The sequence below is a fragment of the Salmo salar genome, chromosome 02 (genome assembly GCF_965601325.2).
Source record: "Salmo salar chromosome 02, fSalSal1, whole genome shotgun sequence".
Taxonomy (NCBI): domain Eukaryota; kingdom Metazoa; phylum Chordata; class Actinopteri; order Salmoniformes; family Salmonidae; genus Salmo; species Salmo salar.
In genome coordinates, this window is record NC_138292.1 from 57,673,977 (window position 1) to 57,701,692 (window position 27,716).

Genomic DNA, 27,716 nt, shown 5'->3' on the forward strand with positions numbered 1-27,716 from the left:
TTCAGACAAAGGACCAAATGGAGGCTGAAAAGACACTCTAGCTGAAATAGGTCGCTTCTTAGCAACTATATATCTGTGTGTCAAAGCAGGGTGCCCCTTTTATCTGCAAGTTAAACCCTTGATAGGGTACAATCATTTCTGATTTACATTGCAAAGAATCGATCTAGAATATTCGGGAGGTAGAATGAATAATCTGCTGTATTCTAATTTCATATACTCAGCATTATACTGTAGTAGTATCACTATTATACACTCGGTGGCCAGATTATTTGGTACACCAATCTAGTACCGAGTCGGACCCCCCTTTGCCTCCAGAACAGCCTGAATTCTTTGGGGCATGAGCATGTTGCTCAATTGGTATCAATGGACCTAACGTGCACCAGGAAAACCTTCCCCACACCATTACACCACCAGCCTGTACTGTTGACACCAGGCAGGATGAGGTCATGGTCTCAGACTCTGCCATCAGCATGACACAACAGGAACCGGGATTCATCAGAACAGGCAATGTTATCCACTCCTGAATTGTCCAGTGGTTTTTTGATCATGTGCCCACTGGAGCCGCTTCTTCTTGTTTTTACCTGATATGAGTGGAACCCGATGTGGTCGTCTGCAGCAATAACCAATCCCCGACAAGGACCGACGAGTTGTGTGTTCCAAGATACTGGAACCGGCACGCCTGGCACCGACGATCATACCACGCTCAAAGTGGCTTGGGTCACTCGTTTTGCCCATTCTAACATTCAATCGAACAGTAACTGAATGTCTCCATACCTGCTTTATATAGCAAGCCACGGCCACGTGACTCACTGTCTGTAGGAGAGAACCATTTTCGTGAATGGGGAGGTGTACCTAATAAACTGGCCAGTGGGTGTATATTATACTATAACTCAGCATATGGAGTATTAACATTGAAGGACCATAACAAAAACGCATGGTTGGGACCAGCTTGTTATTTCATCAATTTAGGGTATGAACTGAAAATTCTATTAAATGCCCACTGAAACAATTATGGGCAATTACCCAATTCAAACATGAAGGGTTGATTCAATTTCTTAATTCAATGAAGTTAAGATGATATGATAGATCCCATCTTTACAAAACATCGTTCTCATCAGGGCAAATGGACAGTACTAGAACATACCCACTGGGGAAAAAAATGGTTGAGTCAACGTTGTTTCCTGTAATTTCAACCACAAAAAAATCTATGTGATGACATTGAATCAACGTGGAAAACTAATTGGATTTGCAAAAAGTCATCAGCGTAAGGGCATTTAGACACCCAACTAACATAAATCCAATAACATGTGAAATGTCATTTTTATTTCACGTTGAATTCACGTTAGTTGACAACTTAACCAAAGCTAAATCAAAACTAGATGTTGAACTGACGTCTGTGCCCAGTGGGTAGTCAGTACTTCCACGCTTTTGACCTTCATATTGAGTCCTAAAAGCCCACAAACCTTTTCCAGACAGTCTGTCTACTGCAGCCCAAAGTCAATGACACTCAAAAAGCACAGAGACAATACACCACAGAAAACACTGCCGCTGACGGAAAACACACAAACTGCTGCTAAGAACACACACTGTGGCACAGTGACCTTCACACTCTATGGGGTGAACTGCAAGCTCAGTATACCTGGCAGCCCGTGCTCACTGGAGGTAAGTTATACATTTGGCATATGTGACTTCAATAACTCAAAAGTAGAGACAAAGATCAGGCTTTCAGATATTCATATACACACATGCAGCCAGTCAATAACCTAACCATGTGTTACTTACTGTATGTGAATGAAATCACAGCTGAACGAACCATTCATACAACAAAGAATCCATGCATAAGCACCTTCCCAGCCATACCATCACTCACTTAGCTTGACTGTAAGCTGCACAGACTCTACAGTATGTTTACAGCACAGCAACACTGCCAATAAAACAAATGTATGGCTGCAGAATCACCCTTGTCGTCTGCAACTCCCTTCTTTCCCCTCTCTCTCTCAACCTCCTCCATTGCACCCTCAATCCTTGCTCCTCTCTCAATCACTCTCTTCTCTCTGTCCGTCTCTCATCCTCCCTTTACTCCCTCACCTTGCATCAGTTCCCTGCACAGACTCTCTTTACTGTGTTGCTTTCCTCCCTCCTCCACCTCCTCTTCTTCCTCCTCCTGGCTCCCGTGGCCACTCTCCTTCTCTTCCTCCTCCTCCTCCTCGGAAGCAGAGGAACTCCACACCTCCATGGTGACCGGACAGAAGCCCTCTTCCATCCCTCCTTCTGTTATATTGCTCTTTTTATTCTTGTTCTTCTGTTCCCTGCTTCAGCTCTATGCCCATCCCAATAAACCGATGTTGTGTTGCGTGTCCAAAACAATATCTTCCTCTGTGTGTCCCTGTGACTGTGTGGGTATGTGTTACGTGTGTGAGGAGACTGAGCTGTCCTTAGTGTTAATATGTAATCCCTCTGACTGGGAGGTCCATCTGTCGTTACCCTCCTGTTTATATCGACCTGGCCACACTGGACTATGGGACAACGCAGAAAGAGGAGGGGGGGGGGGGGTCGGAGGTAGCTTGAGACCAAAACGACGCATAAAAGCTAAAATAGATCATACCTAACTTTGCCTAAGAACTATACATATAGAAATGCAAGGCTTTAATATAAAACTCAATACCAATTATAACCTGGTTTAGCAAGAGAATGCACTTAGTCCCTGCACCCCTGTGAGGCAGAGCGAGATGGTACGCTCCAGCCAAGGCCATGACTGTTGTCTCCCTGCACACATAATATTGGTGCAGACTGAGCCACACCCCCTTTCTAGAGGGAGAGGAATGCAACACTGACACTGTACACACAGACTGAGATTGTAAATCGACTGTTGATGTTTGTGTGGACTGTTGCTGTTTGTGTGGAGAGAGGGGAGGTGTCTGAGAGGGAAAGTGATATATGAATTGATGTCAAGCTGGGTTTTCAGCAGGGCCTCTCGATTTACTCTTCAGTGTATTAGCACTGCACAATCCTCACATGCACAGTAAAATAATGCAATCACAATTGTTCCTCAATTCTCAATGCAAATACACTTGATGAATGTATACACATGAACTGCGAACGTACAAACTGGAGAGATGCCCATTGTTTTCATGTTTTCCAATTAATGGTCTGTATTGATGGAGTTCAAATAGAGTTATCCCAAAGTACAAAAGCCGCTTATTTCACATCAACTGATACGTGTCAAAACAATATATCAGATATATGCCAGGTATGCTTTATTGACATATAACAACTTAGTATAGAGAAAAACACACCCCTGAAGTCTAGCCTTCATCACCACCATCATCATCTCTTCATCCACCCAGTGCCCTCCCTGTTGCTACCCTGGCACGCAAGTGTCCTCTCCAAATCAAATATTAACCTCCCCTTCATAAATGTTTCACCCGCAGACGGCTTCTTTCTGGTCGAGTACGGCACGCAAGGGGCGGCTGAGACCCCTTCTCTTTTCCTTTCTCTCTTTACACCCCCCATCCCGCTTCATCCCTCTATCCATGTCGCGTTCCTACCAGGGTTGTTTACCGAGCGCCCCCAACACAACGCATTAGCCAGCCAGGACAAAAAACAGAGGCTGCCAGCTCCCTAAAAATACCAGCCCAGCCCATCCCATACAATTGGACTTCCTTAGCCTTCCAAACCTAACTGATTCATTCAGTTAACAGAAACAGGTCGCTGCTACAATAGGATTTGTTGAATCACAGTATTAGAAAGACAATGGAAAGTTAGATTAAGCTAAGGCCAAGACGGCTAAAGGAGGCTACAGTACAGAATATAGTGTCAGGCTCTTTGTCTCCAATAAAAAGTGCAGCAACACGAAGCTCATTAAAACCTGTGTAGTAGTAAAGTTGGGTAACATTTCCCTCACACCATCTATCTCAAATCTGACGTTTTTGCAAAGGCATGACATAACAGATACCATAAGCACTAAGCAGTCATAATTAGCTGACTAATTTGACACAGTCATGACTATGCCAACCTAGCCATTGTTTTGTTTTTTCATCGAATATTTAAAACTTACAATATACTTGCAGTGAAGCCGCTCAACAACTACATCACATTAGTCAATTAACAGACTCCCATCCAGAGCGACACACAGAAGCGACCAGGGTCAACGCCCTGCCCAAGGGCACGTCGACAGATCTCCCACAAGGTCAAAAACGGGGACCTGAACCAGCGATCCATCAGCCACCGGCCCAAGCTCCCAACCGCCAGGCCACCAGCCCTTTAAGACAAACCCCCCCCCCCCCCCCCCCCACACCCCCCCCACACAGTTCCCCAAGTGCTGCCCCTCAACCATCCGAGACCCCCCACACAGTCCACCCCAGCCTAGCCATTGTTAGTGTGCATAAAAATAGCACTGCAAGCCACCTGACAATGTTATATTGACATAAAATGATGTCAGTTATCATGACTAATGTAATATCATGCTAATAACAGTGGAAGGATCAAGTAAAGTGTTACCAAGAGCTGCCACACTAATTCAAGGACAAATCCATTCTGCCTCCGCAGATATGGACAAAAACACAAGTTCCTAATCAATATTGACACAAGAAACCACTTTGCATTGATATCACCTCCTTGCAATCAACCAATGGAAAGAACACACCCTTAGAGGTCAATGGCCAAATAGTTTTATGGGCGCCTATGGTTTACGTGGAAACAGTCAGAGCAAAACAACACCGTAAGCTCCATATCACTGATCAGATAAAGAGAGACTGAACCAGTGTAAAGTACACTATGAAGAGATCACATAGCTAGATACGCTTTGACCAACAACGAAATATGAAGAGTGGCATCAGTCACGTTCTGCTCTTTGAAGTGGTCAGCCGTCCAGTGCAACGGCAAAACACAAAGGTTGCATCTGAAATGCCCACCCTACTCCCTGTCTAGTGCCCTACTTTTGAACAGAGCCCGGGTCAAAAGTGGCGCACCACAATAGGGAATAGGATCCCATTTCAGACGCATCCAGAGACAGGGTTGTTTATCATAGGGGTTTGCTCCCTTTCAGGTGTGTCTATTTACTTCCATGGGCATCCACCCATATCCCTGCCAGTTATGTTAAGACTGTAAGCTGAACCGGTATTCCAAGCAACAGAGCCAGACACAAAGGACTACTTACTAATACGTCTGTAACTGGAATGAAGTTGAATCGTTTAAAAAGGGTGACAGAGACGGAGAGAGAGCCTTTGAGGCGGAAAAAAGAAGTCAGGAGACAGAAGGTGCATGAAAGAGCAGGAAATAACAGAGAAAAGGAGTAGAGAAACATACTGAATTGCTATAAAGGAGACAGCTAGAGGAGGGAAGAAAGTGAGAGAAGCAGTGAATGGGTCAACCCACAGATGGAACAGAGAGCAAAAACAGGAGGGAGGGAACAGATTTAGATCAGAACAGGTGTGCACCAAGGTAGATTGCCAGAAGAAGGACAACCAAATAAGAGATGTACAGAAGTTTAGGGCACGTGCCGCGTGCTAAGAAGCTAATGTCAACACGGGACCAGGCATAAGGCACAGCTGTGTGTCGGCTGACTGGCTGTGTACCTGTCTGATCTGTGTTCTGCAAAGAAGACTGAGTGAAAGGAGGGTACAGCCTATCCTGCCTTATGAAGGGGTAAGCCATACAATCCTATGGGACATCGCGACTCTGGCACTGACTGTACCCCCAGTCCAAAGCAGCTTGAATGAAAGGAGAGTACAGCCTATCCTGCCTTATGGGGGATTATTCTCACTATTTTATTGAAATCTGGCAACCCTAGTATCCCTAACACTGTAACCCCAGTTACGATCATCTTGAATGAAAGGAGAGTAGTCTATCCTGCCTTATGGGGGATTATTCTCACTATCTTATTGGAATCTGGCAACCCTAGTATCGCTGGCACTATACCCCCAGTTACGATCGGCTTGAGTAAAGGAGAGTACAGTTTATCCTGTCTTACAATCAATCCTATGGGAACCAACATGGCAACGTGCCCCTAGTCACGATCGGCTTGAGCATAGGGCCGGGACAAAAGCAGTCTTGCGATACTCGTTAGTATCTTGGCAAGGAAACAAAACACAGAGCGGATGTAACTTCTTTAGGAAAACAGTCCTAATCTTGGAAACAAACATCATTATGTTGTCATCCAGAGTCACATGTATTTATTTTCCAAGCTATAGCACAATATTTTACATACAGCTGCTTTTTAAATATTGCCATACAGGTATCGTCCCAGCTCTACTTTAGGGAAAGGACGGTATAGCCTATCCTGCCTAATGGGAGAGTTAGCCATGCAATCCTATGGAAACCTGGCAACCCTAGTACTGCACTGATGAGGTCAGAAGTTGAAAATGTTCAACTGTTAGTTGAACATTTATTTCACATTGGCACAGAAGTCTGAATTGGTGTTAACCTTAAGGTTAACACCAATTCAGACTTCTGTGCCAATGTGAAATAAATGTCAACACGTGAAATCCGGTCGCGGTGCCCAACTCAAGCTCTGTATGCTTTCCTAATATCATAGACCGCATCAGATACAAGAAAATGCCATCTTTGATGATATCATAATGTCAGAAAAGACTGGCGTATCGTCTGTTTAGCCGGCGCCCACTTGTTTTGTTTTGCGAATGCATGGCAACGTATATTTTGATTTATTCAACCTTAATGTCACCAGGCTATCCCATTGAGGTTAAAAAAACAAAAAAAAAACAGAGGAGACCTGGCCAAAATGTTCAACCAATCTTAAACGTCCGTCTATATTTGAGACCTCCGACTTGCTTTCACACTAATTAACCCCTTCGGGATGTCTCTCTAAAAATTACACCAAAGGCCACAAATACATGCCGTTGACACAGCAAACCCAAACTCTGAGCTTTCAACCTGTCACCTCTCTGCTCTAGACTATGCTCACAAAGATATCTTTCAAATATGCACTACTGATGGGTTGCTAAGACGACCAAGTCCTACACAGTGACGAGAGTACAGTCAGTGTCGCCGCGATGTCTGAAGAGCAGTGAGTGCTCGGGGCCAAGCCCTTTGTAAAAGGCTACTGTTAGAGTCAGTTCTGAACTGGAGGTGCAGAAGGAAACTGATTATAGCTAAGAGGCTAATCGGTTTATTGGCATTTGGCATCTGTGGCCCCAAGCATCAAGGGAAGGGATGTGGCTAGAGGATATGACACCTCCCCTAAAGTCACCAGAGGGAGGAGGGGAGGAGCTTCTGTTAGCTCCTCTACTAAACAGACCATACATACATACATACATACATACATACATACATACATACATACATACATACATACATACATACATACATACATACATACATACATACATACATACATACATACATACATACATACATACATACATACATACATACATACATACATACATACATACATACGTGTGTACTACGGTACTGTACTGATAAATGGAGATTCTGATATTATAGTGTCCCGTTAAGGTGATTATGACAAGTGGAGTAGCATTGTAATAGTCAGTAGCATGATCATGTTCAGTATTGGATTTGGGTAAACTCAGTGTTTGTTATGTTAGATTAAAGGATACAGTATGCAGGCTTCCATGTACCGAATCAATTGTTTCTTCATAGAATCCGACGATCTTGTGACTATGATCAATTTCACCCATATCTGTCTCTAGCTCATATTTTAGCATTTACCTTTATAACATTACCCCATTAAAACAATCACAATATTGTTGAAAAAACATTTACAAATCTCATTCGATTTGTTTTTCCACGTCTACGTAGGAGAGTCAAGCGAAAACACTTTGTTGAAAGGACAATTGAAACAGATATCATCTTCAGCCAGACCTTAACTCGGATACTGCGTCAAACCGATAGGAAGAATGTTCACCTCAGATTTATAGTTTGAGATAAACTAGCAGGAGTTTACCATGGTCATTATATACGGTCCTTCCTGTTGGCAAGGTGCCGCCAACCAAACCCTTTGGACCCATACCACCCCATCTAACTCCAATCATTTAGTCACCACTACTGTGTGATTCTATTATGAGTGTGTTTTCAAGTGTGACTTAAACACATCACGATAAATTGGTCCAATATCAGATATATTATTGCAGGACGTATTGCTACAATCACAATCAATGTCTTCTCTTGTGGACACTACTAATGCATACACTGTGTGTTAAGATATCTTATTTCTTCCAATTGTATTTGTCTTACAGGCAAGGAGTCAGACCACAAGCTCTTTAGATCCACACCATATGGATGACCTGATAATGGCAAAAGAGAGAGAGATTATCCCATCAATGTTATACTATAAAGCCTAGTGATTAAAGGATATGTGTAATCTGTGTACAAGTTTCCATTGTCCAATTCCAAAGCATATGTGAGGGGTCAATTCACAGTAGGACTTTAAGATGGAATTGCTGTAGGCTAACACATTGCCTATAAAACACTAGTGGGCTGTTCAATTCCGGTCCTGGAGTGCCGAAACATTTCATTTATTTTTTTTAAATATAGAATCCCAATCAATTTAACATGATCTTTGTGGGCCTAGTCATAAAGATTTGTAATTTAACTTGAAAAATGTATGACCTTTTATTGTGGCATAAACACAACCAGTCATGATGTTTTGATCTGATTGTCAAACAATGACTTCAAAGCTGGGCTGGATGAAGAAATCATAAGCCACGGATTTATTTTGTATTTTTTATATGAGGCATAAAAACTAAACAGTATGTTATGGTGTCGGGTGCATTTTTCTGGCATGGTTTAGGTCCACTTGTAGAATCTATGCCAAGGCACATTGTAGCTGTTCTGGCAGCTTGTGGTAGCCCAAACCATTTTAAGACACTTTATGTTGGTGTTTCCTTTATTTTGGCAGTTACCTGTATGTGCTTGTGATCAAACTTAATCCACAGTTATTGTTTAGAAACTATTGATCCTCTTTGGCTAAATTATGCTCTCTGGTATATTTTGAACATTGAGAGCGGACAACTGTGGTTGAATAAAAATAATAATGTTACAAATAAAAAAAATGGTTGCCTCTTGGGCTTTCAACGGTGTTGGGCCCAGCACCTGACTCACACAATTGACCAGTAACATTGATTTATTATGCAGTTTAAAAAAAAGTTGATTAACCTCTCTGGTATCATTGGGACGCTAGCGTCCCACCTCGACAACAGCCAGTGAAATTGCAGGGCGCCAAATTCAAACAACAGAAATCCCATAATTAAAATTCCTCAAACATACAAGTATTATACACCATTTTAAAGATAAACTTCTTGTTAATCCAACCACAGTGTCCGATTTCAAAAAAGGCTTTACAGCGAAAGTGCACCATACGATTGTGTTAGGACAGCGCCTAGCCACAAAACACCATACAGACATTTTCCAGCCAAGGAGAGGACTCGCAAAAGTCAGAAATAGCAATTCAATTAATCACTTACCTTTGATGATCTTTATCTGGTGGCACTCCCAGGACTCCATGTTACACAATAAATGTTTGTTTTGTTCGATAATGTCCCTCTTTATGTCCAAAAACCTTTTGTTGGTGCGTTTAGTTCAGTAATCCAAAGGCACAAAGTGCGCTCTCAACATGCAGACAAAAAGTCAAAAAAGTACAATAAAAGTTCATAGAAACATGTCAAACGATGTTTAAAATCAATCCTCAGGTTGTTTTTGTCATAAATAATCAATAATATTTCAGCCGGACAAAGGCTTCGTCAATAGAAAAGGAGAAACAAGAAAGGCGCGCTCCCGATCACGTGCTGGACTCATGTCTGGAAATTTCCACTGTCCACTCATTGAAAGTGCTGTATCTCCCTCATTTTTCAGAGTAAAAGCCTGAAACAATGCCTAAAGACTGGCCACGTGTAGAAGAAGCCATGGAGATCGTGAACTGGGTCCTAAGTCTTTGTATGGTGGATGAGCTTTCAATGGAAAAACAGCCTTTCAAAATAATAGTACTTCCTGGATGGATTTTCCTCAGGTTTCCGCCTGCCATATCAGTTCTGTTATACTCACAGACATTATTTTAACAGTTTTGGAAACTTTAGTGTTTTCTATCCAAATCTACCAATATATGCATATCCTAGCTTCTGGGCCTGAGTAGCAGGCAGTTTAATTTGGGCACGCTTTTCATCCAAAATTCCGAATGCTGCCCCCTACCCTAGTGAAGTTTAAGCAGTTAACCAATCAAGAGAGGGCCCCCCAGTTACCCACGTGGGCCCCCTACCTCCTTCTCCTCCCCACATCTGATGATTAGCAGAGCAGCAGCAGCAGGCTGTATACACTCATTGACAGCGGCTCCTGAGTCCTCCTGTGGTTGGCGGTTGCAGTAAAAAAAAAGATGTGCATTCGGAAAGTATTCAGACCCCTTGACCTTTTCCACATTTTGTTACGTTACAGCCTTATTCTAAAATTGTTTTTTTTTTAAATCCACTTATCAATCTACACACAATACCCAATAATGACAAATCAAAAACATGCTTTCAGAATTTTTTGCAAAATGTACACTACTGGGTCAAAAGATTTAGAACACCTACTCATTCAAGGGTTTTTCTTTATTTTTCCTATTTTCTACATTGTATAATAATAGTGAAGACATCAACACAATGAAATAGCACATATGGAATCATATAGTAACCAAAAAAAGTGTTAAACAAATCAAAATCTATTTTATATTTGAGATTCTTCAAATAGCCACCCTTTGCCTTGATGACAGCTTTACACAGTCTTGGCATTCTCTCAACCAGCTTCATGAGGTAGTCACCTGGAATGCATTTCAATTAACAGAGGTGACGCCTTAAAAGTTAATTTGTGGAATTTCTTTCCTTCTTAATGCATTTGAGCCAATCAGTTGTGTTGTGACAAGGTAGGGGTGGTATACAGAAGATAGCCCTATTTGGTAAAAGACCAAGTCCATATTATGGCAAGAACAGCTCAAATAAGCAAAGAGAAACAACAGTCCATCATTACTTTAAGACATGGAGGTCAGTCAATATGGAACATTAAGAACTTTGAACGTTTTTTCAAGTGCAGTCGCAAAAACCATCAAGCGCTATGATGAAACTGGCTCTCATGAGGACCGCCACAGCAACGGAAGACCCAGAGCTACCTCTGCTGCAGAGGATAAGTTCATTAGAGTTACCAGCCTCAGAAATTGCAGCCCAAATAAATGCTTCAAAGTTCAAGTAACAGACAGCTCTCAACATCAACTGTTCAGAGGAGACTGTGGGAATCAGGCCTTCATGGTCGAATTGCTGCAAAGATACCACTACTAAAGGACACCAATAAGAAGAAGAGACTTGCTTGGGCCAAGAAACAACAGCAATGGACATTAGACCGGTGGAAATTTGTCCTTTGGTCTATTGTCCAAATTGGAGATTTTATATTCCAACCGCCGTGTCTTTGTGAGACGCAGTGTGGGTGAACGCATAATCTCCGCATGTGTATTTCCCATCGTAAAGCATAGAGGAGGTGGTGTTATGGTGTGGGGGTGCTTTGCTGGTGACACTGTCTGTGATTTACTTAGCATTCTAGGCACACTTAACCAGCATGGCTACCACAGCATTCTGCAGCGATACGCCATCCCATTTGGTTTGGGCTTAGTGGGACAATAATTTGTTTTTCAACAGGACAATGACCCAACACACCTCCAGGCTGTGTAAGGGCTATTTTACCAAGAAGGAGAGTGATAGAGTGCTGTATCAGATGACCTGGCCTCCACAATCCCCTGACCTCAACCAAATGGTTTGGGATGAGTTGGACATCAGAGTGAAAGAAAAGCAGCCAACAAGTGCTCAGCATATGTGGGAACTCCTTCAAGTCTGTTGGAAAAGAATTCCAGATGAAGCTGGATGAGAGAATGCCAAGAGTGTGTAAAGCTGTCATCAAGGCAAAGGGTGGCTACTTTGAAGAATCTCAAATATAAAATATATTTTGATTTGTTTTTGGTTACTACATGAGTCAATACGTGTTATTTCATAGTTTTGATGTCTTCACTATTATTCTACAATGTAGAAAATAGTAAAAATAAAGAAAAACCCTTTAATGAGTAGGTGTGTCCAAACGTTTGACCGGTAGTGTATATATCACATTTACATAGTATTCAGACCCTTTACTCAGTATTTTGTTGAAGCACCTTTTGCAGCGATTTCAGCCTTGAGTATGATGCTACAAGCTTGGCACACCTGTATTTGGGGAGTTTCTCCCATTCTTCTCTGTAGATCCTCTCAGGCTCTGTCAGGTTGGATGGGGAGCGTCACTGCACAGCTATTTTCAGGTCTCTCCAGAGACGTTCTATCGAGTCCAAGTCTGGGCTCTGGCTGGGTACTGAAGGACATTCAGAGACTTGTCCCGAAGCCACTCCTGCGTTGTCTTGGATGTGTGCTTAGGGTCGTTGTCCTGCTGGAAGGTGAAACTTCGCCCCAGTCTGAGGTCCTGAGCACTCTGGAGTAGGTTTTCATCAAGGATCTCTCTGTACTTTGCTCCGTTCATCTTTCCCTCGATCCTGACTAGTCTCCCAGTCCCTGCTGCTGAAAAACACCCACACAGCATGATGCTCCCACCCCCATGCTTCACCGTAGAGATGGTGCCAGGTTTCCTCCAGAAGTGACACTTGCCGTTCATCAGACCAGAGAATCATGTTTCTCATGGTCTGAGAGTCCTAGGTGCCTTATGTCAAACTCCAAGAAGCCTGTCATGTGCCTTTGACTAAGGAGTGACTTCTGTTTGGCCACTCTACCATAAAGGCCTGGTTGGTGGAGTGCTGCAGAGATGGTTGTCCTTCTGGAAGGTTCTCCCATCTCCACAGAGGAACACTGGAGCTCTGTCAAAGTGACCATCGGGTTCTTGGTCATCTGCCTGACCAAGGCCCTTCTCCCCCGATTGCTCAGTTTTACCGGGCCGGCCAGCTCTAGTTAGAGTCTTGGTGGTTCCAAACTTCTTCCATTTAAGAATGATGGAGGTCACTGTGTTTTTAGTGACCTTTAATGCTGCAGACATTTTTTGGTACCCTTCCCCAGATCTGTGCCTCGACACAATCCTGTCTCTGAGCTCTACGGACAATTCCTTTAACCTCATGGCTTGATTTTTGCTCTGACATTCACTGTCAAGACCTTATATAGACAGGTGTGTGCCTTTCCAAATGATGGCCAATCAATTGAATTTACCACAGGTGGACTCCAATCAAGTTGAAGAAACATCTCAAGGATGATCAATGGAAACAGGATGCAAATGAGCTCTATATTTCGAGGCTCATAGCCAAGGGTCTGAATATTTACGTAAATAAGGTAAATGTTTTTTATTTTTTATGAATTTGCAAACATTTCTAGCAACCTTTTTACGCTTTGTCATTATGTGATATTGTGTGTAGATTGATAAGATTATTTTTTTTTTAATAAGGATGTAATGTTACAAAATGTGGAAAAGGGATGTGGTCTGAATACTTTCCGAATGCACTGTTTATATTTTAATTTTTGAAATACATTTTTTGTTTTGTTTTGCTGCCTCTTGGGCCACCCACGGTCCTGGGCCCAGGGGCTTCCGCCCTGGTAAGCCCCTGCATTAATCCAGCCCTGCTTCAAAGGGCTGTTTTTCTAGACTACCTGTGAACATTTATCCACTGGTAACATATTTTCAGCCTCCAAACAGTGGTGAATTGGAAGAAACATCTGTTACACAAAACACCAAAAAGTATAATAACATTTGGCGTTTGTCATTAGCCCAAATGTAAGCGTCCACTGCTGTCCATGTGCGTCTCGGTGTCAGCCACTCATATCTGCCTTGGGAAAATGTCTGTGTTTTGTCAAATCACATCGCAATTTGGAGCGTAGGCTATACCAGACATTTTCAAGTCCATCCGCCAATTTTTCATGCCTCTGACATGCGGTAATGATAAATAATGGTGTAATATAGCCTCCAGTTTTCTTGTCATTTTATTTCAATAGGCTCATGTTTTACCGGTAAGGCGTACCCCCACAATTTATTTTGCTGTGACACCCTACCAGACCGCCTAAAACTCTTTATGAATACGGCCTCCGATTTAGATCTAGGAGACCAGGTAGATGCTTTCACTCAAACCAGCCGCTGCATCGCATGAGTCAACTCATCATTGGATTTAAGATGTTGATTCCCTCCAATCTAAGTTGGTGAGGTGATTAATAACTAGTAAAACAGGTGCGGTACATTTGGCACACCGGTACCAGAGTTGCCTTCTCCTATGTTCGATGCCTAGCGTGGACAGAGTGGTGGACTTACAGAAGTACTTGAGCGTCTCTTCTATCTGATCGTGTGTGAGACCCAGGGCGACCTCCGGGGGCAGCAGAGGGGTGTGGAGCCAGTCGTCGTGGTCGTAGCCAAACATGCAGTCCGCCCGCAGAGTGTAGTTAGGCAGTTCCTCAGACAGCAGGCTCACTATCTCCACCTCACTATCGCCACCTGAACAAAGTTCTGACAGTGGAAAGGGAGGGAGGTGTATGAGGGTGTGACAGGGGAGAAATGGGAGAACAAAAAGACAGCATTCATCACATTGGATTGAGCGCTCTGAAATACACAAGTCTCTGCTGCCCCCCTGAGGCACTGACCGGATGACACAGTTCCCACTCACCACATTATAACGCATTACATTAAAAACATGTAATTGAACAATGTTCCTGGATGCAGGATGATAGTCCAATCTAATGTCCCCTGCAATGGTTCTAAGAGACCCATCTTCCCACTAGCTTCTAACAAGTGCTGTCCAACATGAAAGTGAACCCATTATCCAATCCCCTATAACCCGTCTACTACATTCATTAACTGTGACCTACCAGTGAGGGTGGACACATCATGGCTTCCCCTATCGACTCTTTCCAGGAGGTTGCACTCCATTTTAAGGCCCTCATATAGGGGCAGGGTCTCTGCATCGAGGCCCCCGGACGCCTCCCCCTGCCCCCCATAAAGGGAGAGGGTCGACAGGGGGTCCAGTGGGGAATGTGGGGGCCAGAAGAAGAGATGAGGAGGAGAGGGAGAGGGATGAGGGTGGGACAGCTTGACTGGGGCCGGGGTGTTCAGGGTGAGGATGGAGGACTCAGGGCTGGTCCCTGTGAGGGACTGAGGCCCCCTGGTGGATCAGGGAGAAACAGCAGGCTGATCGCACATCTGGTACCAAAGCTGGTCTGAGAGGGAGAGAGAGAAAAAAGTGAGTGTTGCTAGGTTTCCATCCAATTTGTGACAGATTGTCATGCAAATATTCTAAAATCCACATAAAAACAATACGTGCATTTTCCCACCAGAGATGGGTTTCCATCAAATTGACTTGTTGCAGATGAAAGGTGTGTGATGACGTTTTGCACATCAAAATACATTTTGCAGTTAAGTTCCCATGTACTGAATAAAAACGACAAGTTAAATGGGTTTCCATCGCATTTTCAACTCTATTGATGGGTTTATCACTAAACAAAATTGTGTCAAATAGCGAATGTGGCAACTCTGGTATTGGCACATGCACTCTAGCCAACACCGCAGATACTGTATCTACGACAAAAGGGTAAGATTATTTTTACTTGTCAAACGGCAGTCAAGCATTGATGATCATGTCACCAGAATGAGACCCTCGATATTTATTGGAAAACTCATTACTTTGCACTTTCACCACCCTGTGAAGTTCATTATACCTTATTTAATCTGTAGCCTAATAAACTCCATGCGTGACTCCAAATTTACTTTGACATTGTGGTTATTATATCAATATTTGCATAAAAGCGTTTCAAACGACATTTCTCGCATAATTCATTTTGCAGACACAAAAAGATCCCACCTTGTCTGTCTACTTTATTTTTGGAAAGTTTACTGAAACAGTTTCCATCTTGTCATCACATTTTTTTTTTTTATCCGACATGTACTTTACTCGCATAAAAAGGTTGGATGGAAACCTGGTTAGAAAGATTAATTCAAACCGACTATCTTTAATTCATCAACATCATAGTATTTTACGTTTTAGTACGGAATGGCATAACATTAAATGCCGTTTTACGTTTGAACATGGAATGCCATCAAATATGAATGTATCAAGAAAACTCTCATCCCTTTACTGGAATGTATTTCACCAGTTTTTCCAGGTGAGATACTGAAATGATGCTCTCATATTCTATAACAGCCTGGTTAAAAGACATACAGATATAGGTAAAGTTTAATTAGAAAAAAATTACTTCAGACACATGAACCACAAATTTACAAGCAACTTCATCTTTTTAAAGCCATGTACAGTGTCATGCATGCTCCAATTGTCTCACTAGGCTTGGCCTTTCCCCACAGTTTTTAGGGTCAGAAAGCTAGTTACCCTAGCTACACAGTTACAACCGGAGCACAACACACCACCTTATGACATTTAAACCAACACAGTTACTAAACAAAGCTTTACGAGGCATGATAAAAGTACTGTACATTCCAACTAGGACCGTGTGCTATGGCTAACTGCAACCTGTATTAGAGTAAATGCTAATTCATACTGTTTACGAAAGCAAAGAGAAACAGCAAACCTTAGCACACGGTCCTAGTTGGAATGTACAGTACTTTTATTATGCCCCACCTCATTTTCTCTTTGAATTACGTCACTAGCCAGGCTCTTCAATTAAAGAATGATGTCCCTCTTCATAAGGCATATCACATTCACTTACATGTCCGCCAGGAAATGCTGCGGGCCATCGTTCTGTAACTGAATAGCCTGGCTAGTGACGTAATTCAAAGAGAAAATTAGGTTGGGGGGGGGAATTCAGGACATTCTAACAATGGGCAGCAAAGTAGCCTTAGTTTATTGATGGAACTAAACAATTGTCACATCCAGTTTTGTCATATTGCGGTTGTTAGTGTTTGGATACATCAGACCTAGGCAATATCAAGGCCAGTGGTAAAGGACAGTGGATATCATACAATACATTAGCTATGCATTGCAGTCTGAGTCAAGGACATATTATATGAGGACTATTGGGTTAACAAAGCACTGACCGTGCATGTGGGTAGACAAAACATGTGCACACACACACACACACACTCAGCTGTGCGCAGCTTGCCACACACCCACTCAAGAGACAGATGAGACAGATGAGAATGACAATCTCTCCTCCTCTCCTCCTTCCTCCCCCTCTCCAACCCCCTTAATTAACTGAGTGTATTGCTCTGGTCACCCTGCCACATCCATCCATCCACTCTCTCCACTTACAGCTGTCAGAGGGAGCAGCAGGGTCGTATACGTACTCTAGGTCTGGCTTTTACTGTATCCACCCACACCACCATGATGCATAATGTCTGGTAGTTCTGTAGCATGTCGTGTCTAGTGACTAGAATGATAAGTAGCACTTGTGTTTTCACTAGGATGCAAAATGAGGGTGCATGGATTCAGTCCAAAATATCATGTTATTATACAATTGTAAATGTCTTATTCCCACGCCTTAAATGACAAATAAAAATATATTGAGGGGAATCAATTGGCATTTGGTAATGGCACTCAACTAACCTGCAGCACACAGTCTCACACACAAAACACGCGCCCCCCACACACACACACCACACCACACACACACACACACACACACACACACACACACACACACACACACACCACACACACACAAAGACACATCGTCTCTTTATCTGTCATATTTACATGCTGCCAAGGCCAAGTTGGCAGGCAATGTATTGTCACATTGTGGGTCTATTATCTACCCAGCCAAGCGCAGCCTTGTATCCCATTTAGAGGGGGTCACCAGTGAGCATGGTTATTGGCCATCTCCCCCTGTCTCTTTCTCTGTGTGGTTGTCGTTGGGCCAGGCAGAATGCCAAGGGAAAGACCCTGTTACGCTGCCCAGTGTACAACCCTGGGCTCCACCAGGCCCTCGCTCCCCAGATCGACCAGCAAATTAACAGTCCAGAGAATCCACAGGAACTGTGAGAAAACAATTGTCCTGTTCCCTAGACAAACACACAGTGGGGTGCGGAAGACTGGGCCACTAAGGACAAAGCCAAAAACTTCTGATCCCTGAGGATGTGTTCTGTACAGTATATCCATATGGATATAATCAAACATGCAGGCTATTTTCTGTGTAGCCTACACAAGTTACTCTTGAGAAATGTGGAATGCACAGCAATATGCACAGCAGTATGCTACGTGGTTTAACTCAAACAAGGAAAGTTACTTCAATCTGAATTTCAAGGATCGCAAACTACTTTCCTAATGTAAATGAGAAGTTAAAACGTTACCTTAATGTGTTATAGTTGCATAGGGCCGTTCATCCAAGATGAGCAGTGCCAAAAGTAAAGGAATAATGAACTTCAATAAGTCATGTATTAAGTGTAACTCTCTAACTCTAATGGATGTCATTCTGAGTCTGACGGACCTTCCAGAGGACTCACGTTGAACTCGCCAAGGCCGGTTGGAAGAGCCTGTCTTTGGTGCTCTTTGGCCGTTCAGAAGGGGTGTGTACGTGTGTGGAGTCACACAGGAACGAGAGAGGAAGGAAGGGCAGACGAGGGTGCTACAGAAAGAAGCGAGGGAGGTTGGGAGGGGTAGAAAAGAGACAGTGAGGGTTGAGGAGGGACACTTGCAGGGTACAGTACTTAGGAAAGTGGGAAGGGAGGGGGTAGGAAAGAGTGGGCAAACTGAGACGGCGAGAGAGGGCATAGGAGGGAGGAGAGGGGCCCTTGAGAGAAGGGTACTTAGGAAAAGAGGGAAGAAAGAGATGAATGGGTCACACTCAATTTAGCCTGTCACCACCAGACTGTCACCACCAGACTGAATAACAAATCAGAATTTGCAAACCGGCTGAGAGGGAGAAGCTTGTCAAATGCAAATCTCGCCTCTAATTGGCTGCGAGGGCCAAGGACTCTGGACCCATGGTCTCCCGGGCAACAGTTTGGTCATGTGACGAAGCCCAACTGATGCCTCTGCCAGTAGGGATTTTATTTAAATGGTAAGTACGTAATTATTCAACTTCAAGGTAGAAGCATGTACTTTATCCACAAACCAGAGAAAAGCTCTGTACTAAAATGGGGCAAGATTTACAAGACCCTTTGCACTAGAGAGAAATCTGCACAGGAAAAGCTAGAACAATCAAAGTCAAACAATATAAGACATCCACATAACAACAAGAAAGAGGAAAGTACACCTCTATGATCGCTTTAGTAAATCTAAGCCAGATCACACCCCACACAAGCTAATACACAATGCATCAGTGATGAAACTTGTTTTCTGAACCCGGACAGGGCTTCCATCCAAGAACTTCAGCGTTCTTTCACTGAGGGTGTACCTGACCCCATAACTGGCCTCATTTACTTCAAGTGGTGCCACACAGTCCATTACTGTGGTGGCCAGGGAGGGCACTATGGGATAATGAGATCAGATAGATAGGTAGGTAGATAAACTAGTGCTTGAATGATACCCTCCATTTCATTATTTAACACTACCATGAAATAGCAGCCTATATGGTCTCTCCTGATAGGCTTAAATCAAGGAGCTGACCAGCCAGCATGCACACGAGATTTAGTTCTGGGTGACGAGATTAGAGCCTTTCTAATGATTGTGGTTCAGGCTACCGTAATTTCCGGACTATTGAGCGCACCTGAATATAAGCCGCACCCACTGAATTTTTTTTATTATTTTTTTTTAACATAAATAAGCCGCACATGTCTATAAGCCGCAGGTGCCTACCGGTACATTGAAACAAATGAACTTTACACAGGCTTTAACAAAACACGGCTTGTAACAAAAATAAATAGGCTTTAACGAAACACGGCTTGTAAAAAAAAAAAAAAAAAGAAATTTGCAGTAAGCTTTAGTTGTCTTTTTGCACTGAGTCAATTCCTAACGCTGCTGTTTCCAACGTCTTATCATCGACTGATTAAGACCAAGCTCCCGTGCAGCAGCTCTATTTCCTTTTCCAACAGCCAGATCAATCGCCTTCAACTTGAAAGCTGCATCATATGCATTTCTCCGTGTCTTTGCCATGATGAGGGTGACAAAATGACTACCGTAATCAGAATGATGGGAAGTTTGAGAGCGCTAGATTTAATCTAAACAGTAAACAAAAAAGTTTTTGACCTTAACCCGTTCGGCAATTTCATTGGTCTAATGAAAGCTTCATGCCGCCAAAAAACTGAGCACGTCACAGAATGTGTTTTTTTTGGAGAAAAAAAAATTTAAAGCGGGAAAAATCCATATATTAGCCGCGTCATTGTTTAAGCCGCGAGGTTCAAAGCGTGGGAAAAAAGTTGCGGCTTATAGTCCGGAAATTATGGTAATTATAGTGGCCTCATATAGGAGTGTTGCTCCCATATGGCTGTGTCTAGACTTGACAGTTAATGTAGTTTTTGTATTCTGATCATGGAGTTCTGATCATGGAATTCCGAACACATCACGCATCTACACCTACATTTAAAATGTGTCCACCATGTGCACATTGTGTCCAGATTCCCTTTTCCCGCACTATATTAAAATGCCAGTATGCATTCTGCAAACGATAGAATAGGCTAAATATGATAATAACACAACAACAACTGATGGCAGTAGCTATCTACTGTAGCTAACTAGCCGGCTAACCTCTGTAGCTAGCCAGCAAGCAAAATTCAAGGGATTGCAAACGGGTTAGCATAACTCTAGCCAAACAAAAAAGAATTGTTCTAAATATGAACTAGCTGGATAGCATTTATGAGGCCAGCAAATATGCTCCACACACGCTAGGAATGTATTTCCTCCGACGTTATAATGAAAAGGTGCCTCTCGGTCCCAAAGCACACATTTTCTGGAGACTCATAGCGGAGTGCTGATGACATCACCCACTGTGTGCCCTTTTGGTAGCCTGATTGCATCCAGACTGAGTTGAAACCCACACACACACACACACACAATACATCCCTGACCACCTCCTGAAGTTATCAGACCCCAATGCATCTAGACCCGTCTTTTCAATACGATCTTCGTATTCTAATAGCAGAAGTTGCATGTAAGTGTCAAGTGTAGACACGACCCTCATTTTACATTTTTTACATTTTAGTAATTTAGCAGACGCTCTTATCCAGAGCGACTTACAGTACTGAATGCATACATTTCATTACATGCATTTTAAATTATTATTTTTTATTTTTTTGTACTGGCCCCCCGTGGGAATCGAACCCACAACCCTGGCGTTGCACACACCGTGCTGGCATTGCAAACACCATGCTCTACCAACTAAGCCACAGTCTACCAACTGAGCCACAGAGGTGTCCCCCAAAATAGAACAGGTAACATTAGTTCCTACTAGGTAGGCCTTCAAACTAAATTGCGGAAAGATACTGAAAACCCACCAAACCTCTGAGAAAAGACAAGAATTAGTTAACACACTATACAAATAAAAAGCAGGAAATGAACTATTAAAATAGTTGATGGCCTATGATCCAGGAGGAGTAAAAGGCCTGAGTAAGTATGTAAATACTATTCGTATCTCTGGAGCCAAGCAGCCAGACAACATGGGTTGATGTCGGTGAGGAGTATGCAGAGACATGTAGCTACTACAGTCTCATTTCAAGCAGCTGAGCTAATGAGATGACCTTAGCCACTGTCTCGTGTTCAGAGATAAGCTGCTGAGTATCTAGACACAGTGTTCACTCCCCAAACAATAAATAATGCCTACGAGACTTTCTGCACACTTACCATGGCTGAACTGCCTTCACTACAAACCTGATTCATCAAGTCACAAGGCAATTACGACTAAATGATATCTCAATTTAAAAAGGCAGACTCAGCGAAATGACGTCGCCGCGAGCAGCACCGCAGATATTGAGATAAGTGAGACGCAAGACTTCGCTCTCACACAGCATCTGCGCATGTGCACGGGTTTGCTTCACGCTGTTAAAGCGTGGTAGACAGGGCACCAAAACAGCAGAGAAGTTGAGCCTCACACTTCAACGCTCTCAGTTGTTGCGGAAATTGGCCCACTATGCTGTTTACTTTCTGCATGTACGTCATATCGCTGAGTCTACCTTTAAAGTAAGCTGAGTTTCCTGATTCCAATAGAATAAAACAAGCTTCTCAGAGGACGAGGAAAGTGATATATGTTCCAAATTCCTCCCAATCCCCTCAAAGCTTAATATTTTCCCTAGTCAGCAGCCGCAGTGGCTGCAAGATGCTTCCCCCTGCTATCGCTAACCTGATCAAAACCGCTGACAAAGCCATCGACCCTGGAAACCGACTGCCGTGACATATAGTCCTGTGTGGCTCAGTTGGTACCGCGTGGCACTTGCAACGCCAGGGTTGTGGGTTCGATTCCAACAGGGGACCAGTACGAACAAATATGAAAATGTATGCGCTCACAACTGTAAGTCGCTCTGGATGAGAGCATCTGCTAAACAAAAAATTAACACATTCTTTTTTTTTAAGACAAACTGACAGATACCATCCCATCCAACAAACATCACATCTATCACACCCTGTCTACATAGGTCTTCTAACAGACGCTTGGCTCTCTGTCCTATGAAGCAACCTCCCCCCAAAACACTGCAACCACCATTGACTCAAACTGGGAGCACTGGTTGGTTAACCATTAACTTCCTCACTGTACTATTTCCCATAAAGACCCAGTCTATCAACCACCTCACTGATAAAGGTGTGGCGTCTCTTAAATGTATATTGTTTCAACTCTGGCACGGGAATAGAGGGGGAAAGGAGTAGGACAAAGCATTTGAAGATCATTGTTTGTGCATTTCCAATGTGACGTTTCAGTTATTCTCGTGGCACTGCCTATCTAACAATATGTACTATTTGGATGCTTTGAAAATGACTCGTGTGATGTCTATATGCCATCTGTTGTTATGCCCGTTTGTCTCTTTTAGATCATATGGATGGTACAGACAAAACCAAAGTCTGGATAAACGTTGAAGCCTCTGGATCTACAGAGATGAAGCCACAGATACTATTGACATGATCATAGGAGCAGGGCCTTGATCAGGTACAAACCAAGGCAAAATGCAAATCACCAAGCCTGTCGTGAGTCATGACAAAAGGCAGGATATGAGGTGAGAGATAACTCTCCACAAAGCAAATGAGGGAACACTTGGTATAGTATGAGAGAAAGACAAAACAGGAGAGTGGATGAGAGAGAGAAAGAGAGAGAGAGCAAAATCGTAAGAAAGCTAGCGAGAGATACTACACAGACACCAGCATCTATCTTTAAAATGACCTCTATCCAGAAGATTTGTTACAAGCTAATGAATACAGCATGATACAGAGGCAGGTATAGGGCATGGGAAAGTGGAGGAAGAACGAGATGGGGGGGAGAAAGAGAGAGACAGAGTGAGAGCATACAGAGACACAAAAAGAGACAGAATGGGAGAGAGAGAGAGAGAGAGAGAGAGAGAGAGAACAGCACTGTATCAGGAGAACCTTTACTTGGACAGAGACCGGTTATTTTTACAACCCACTAGTCACCCAGACAACTGGAGCAGCTATATCTGGACTCCAACTACGGTATGAATAGAAAGTGGCCTTAAATACCTAAACCTAAATACCAACACACTCGCGGTCTCAGCTGATTATCTGTGTAGACCAGAGGTCACTAGCCCTGCTCCTAAAGAGCTAATACACTAATGGGTGTGCAGGATTTTTGTTCCAGCCCAGCTCTAACATACCCGCTGTCGTGATAGGACCAATCTACTACTCACAAAGACCTTGATCGATTGAATTAGTTGACTTAAGTGTTGGGCTGCAACAAAAGCCTGCACACCCTGTAGATAGAGTCAAGAGTCCGTGAACAAAAGCTACAAGTGAGGAGAGGTTGAAGGATTGAGAGTCGAACACAGTCATCATTATGTCTGTCAAGTGGTAATTCTCATCAAATGTAATGTCATTCACAACTCGGCATTAAGACGACAAGTAGGACCATTCAAGCTTAACAGAGTGGCATTCTACCTCTAATATGCTAACAGACAGAGAGTTGCTATTGTATCCATATGGTTGTATTTGAAGGGAGTACACTGATGGTTTGGGTAGTTGGGAACACCAATGCACACACTATATCCTTTATCATGCACACATTTGGTCTGCGCTAGTGTGAATTGCTGCAGTTGCGACGTGGCTAAAAGAGACTTTCACACAACATGCAATTCAACTCAGGTCAACTTGACTCTGCACAAATACCTTGGACGACTGCACCGTATTACATTCTCTCGCCCTTTTTTTAGTAGGAAGACGGTATTACTAATTGAAACCACTCTGCCAGCTCACAAGACAGTTATCACAGGTCAATAATCAACCTAAAGTGGCCACACACAAATACAAATGCATGTGTTGCGCACACACAGTACCTCATGTTCTGCAATGGCTGCCAACCACATCTGCTCTGTCTGGCCAAAAGCTCCTTCAGTTTTTGTCAGTCATACCACGCCAGGTAAACTATAAATCCTTTCAGACATTTGCCCTCTCACACACCAGACACATATTTCCCTACACTTCTAGATATTGAATATTTTCTATATAGGCCTCCCAAGGAAAGAGAACAGGTGACATGCACCTGTATAGTCACAACATTAGCTAACTCATGTCGTTATAATAACATAGCCACAACATTAGCTAACTCATGTCGTTATAATAACATAGCCACAACATTAGCTAACTCATGTCGTTATAATAGCAAAGCCACAACATTAGCTAACTCATGTTGTTATAATAACATAGCCACAACATTAGCTAACTCATGTCGTTATAATAACAAAGCCACAACATTAGCTAACTCATGTCGTTATAATAACAAAGCCACAACATTAGCTAACTCATGTTGTTATAATAACAGTCACAACATTAGCTAACTCATGTTGTTATAATAACATAGCCACAACATTAGCTAACTCATGTCGTTATAATAACAAAGCCACAACATTAGCTAACTCATGTCGTTATAATAACAAAGCCACAACATTAGCTAACTCATGTCGTTATAATAACAAAGCCACAACATTAGCTAACTCATGTTGTTATAATAACATAGCCACAACATTAGCTAACTCATGTCGTTATAATAACAAAGCCACAACATTAGCTAACTCATGTCGTTATAATAACAAAGCCACAACATTAGCTAACTCATGTCGTTATAATAACAAAGCCACAACATTAGCTAACTCATGTCGTTATAATAACAAAGCCACAACATTAGCTAACTCATGTCGTTATAATAACAAAGCCACAACATTAGCTAACTCATGTCGTTATAATAACAAAGCCACAACATTAGCTAACTCATGTTGTTATAATAACATAGCCACAACATTAGCTAACTCATGTCGTTATAATAACAAAGCCACAACATTAGCTAACTCATGTCGTTATAATAACAAAGCCACAACATTAGCTAACTCATGTCGTTATAATAACAGTCACAACATTAGCTAACTCATGCCGTTATAATAACATAGTCACAACATTAGGATAGATAAACCATGCCATAATAATAACATCTAAACAGTTGATAAAGTACAACCACAGCATCAGTTAGTGAAATATCGAACCTTGGTATATGTTAACCCCATCTTGCAAGTACTGTGGTTCAACAGGCCTACAGGCCTTTGACTGGCTCTTACACAACCTAGCTAAGGCCAACAATACACACATGACGACACAATACATCAGCTATGAAGTGAACCTCTATGATCTTCAAAATAACAGACCTCTTTACTGTGCTTCTTGTCAATGTTTGCAATGTTTTCATTAGACTGAAAGCATTCTAAAACACACACACAAACACATCTCTAGTTTGCAGTCAATTTGTTTAGTCTGCCCCGAATGTATTGACATTACAAAGTTGCAGGGAGGGGAGAACAAACACAGAAGTCCTCTGTGCCGGCTCTCTCAGGGATAATGAACGCAAACCGAGTCAGAGGCTAACTACAGCAGCATAGACACAGAGACAGTATGCTGATAATGCTAATAACATTAGGTTATTAGCTTTATTGACTGAGTAGATCACTTGCTGTTGTAAATGACAGTTACTTACCGTGCTGCTAGGAGTATCCTTGCATTGATTGGACGTAGGTACAGTTGCTAGGACAGTCTCTCCTTGAGAGTGAGTGAGCCCGAGTCAAAACCAATGGCCTCTACAGCTGCTGCTTCTCCTGTCAGCTACCTTAGCCCTCATCCAGTGTGGTGTCCTGGCTGAGAGGGAGAGAGAGAGAGAGAGGGAGTGAGGGAAGGTGGGAGGAGGTGGGGTTATAATGGGTAGAGAGATGGGGGAGGGACAGCTAGAGAGGGTGTGTGTGACAGACAAAGAGATTGTGTGTGTGTGTGTGTGTGTGTGTGTGTGTGTGTGTGTGTGTGTGTGTGTGTGTGTGTGTGTGTGTGTGTGTGTGTGTGTGTGAGTGAGAGAGAGAGAGAATGAGAGTGGAAGACAGTCTGTGAGTCAGCACTTGTACACGCTGTCATATTGCAGCTGCAGGCAAGGAATTCCCTCTCCCCTCTCTCTCTGTCATACTATCTGGCTCAGTCTGGTGCTCTGGTCAGAGCCATTCATTTGCATCAGTCAAATCAGACATCTCACTTTCTGCTTTACACACAGCCGTACACTAGCCAAATCAAATGCCTTACTCATGCACTAGTTTATTACGCTACAGTTCAACAATTATTACCTACAGCTATTATAATGAATATGTTTTTCTAAACAGTATAAGATAACTGATTAACAATCAACAATGCTCAAATCGGATCATAATCAAACCAGTGACCAACAGTCAGCAGATAAACTCAGCTCATGTTGTTTGGTCCCAAAATGCTCTCTAAATCTGGCTTATAGGTTTTACAAACAATTGTCCATTGTAGTTCGGCTACATGCTGATGGCATATGGTAGGCCAACATCAGACAATGCGCAATAAAAGGAAGGCACTGAATATGAAATGCATGAATACATCATAGATCCGTGATCACAGAGGCTTCATTATTTGACTCTAAACCAGTTGGCTGGTCATGAACCGTTAGGCCATTTATGGAAACGTATCACAACTTAGAAAAGGCATGTTCTAAGTTACAGCTCGGAGTAATAAGGGCTGCCATAAAAGGACATTTCTATTTAGTCATCAGAAATGGTGGTGAGAGCGCCACCTCCTGTTGTGTCTCCGAGCTAACAGGATGCAGTCAAGACAGCCTGGCTACAGTGACTATGACTTTCAAAGAGTGAGGTGACTGGATCTGACAGACAGTAACTCGCTTGATTGTATCTGTATCAAGGTGCTATAGTATATTGCAACCACCCATCAATATGTAGGGTTGGTATAGTCAGTGTCAAGGGTGGTGTTGGATGGTTCCAAGGACCAAAATCAGTTGTTTAACAATGTCAATATGCAGTAGATGATAGAATAGGGTCATATACACCTATTTTGATAAACAAATGTTTTCAAAACATGGCCACATGACCACATTGACAGAGGACTGGTACGGAAGCACCGCTACAGGACACATGGACTGTACCCATAAAATTGTAGCCTACTACAGTTATTCCAGCAGGATATTTTCAAAGACCAACGTTACTGTTTGTTTGAAACATTGTTGCAAACAGAAACATGGCAAGTCCTGTTTATAGACTATCCTATTCAATATGTATCTGCCCTCTGCCTATATCCCGTTGTGATTTGTCGTCCACTATGGATCAACTGCATGTGAAGTAAAAAATTGTCATGTTTGGGGTAAAAAGGAAATGTTAATTATCGTGTTGAATTGTCGGCA

General features: G+C 42.7%; 1 protein-coding gene across 6 annotated transcripts in view; it reads right to left on the bottom strand.

Annotated features, from left to right (window-relative positions):
* LOC106587732 (trafficking kinesin-binding protein 1) overlaps positions 1-27,716 on the bottom strand; it is a 45,672-nt gene that overhangs the window by 17,395 nt on the left and 561 nt on the right. For 5 of the 6 annotated variants that reach the window (XM_014176339.3, XM_014176381.3, XM_014176357.3 and 2 more), the window contains exons 2-4: positions 25,998-26,155; positions 14,811-15,158; positions 14,260-14,451 (exon numbers count right to left, since the gene is read on the bottom strand). In XM_014176339.3, the coding sequence (XP_014031814.1) occupies positions 14,260-14,451; positions 14,811-14,871 (253 nt within the window). In that variant the 5' untranslated portion in view covers positions 14,872-15,158; positions 25,998-26,155. Of the gene's footprint in view, positions 1-2,088; positions 2,501-14,259; positions 14,452-14,810; positions 15,159-25,997; positions 26,156-27,716 lie in introns of those variants that run through there. The other variant, XM_014176348.3, reaches the window with a different exon arrangement.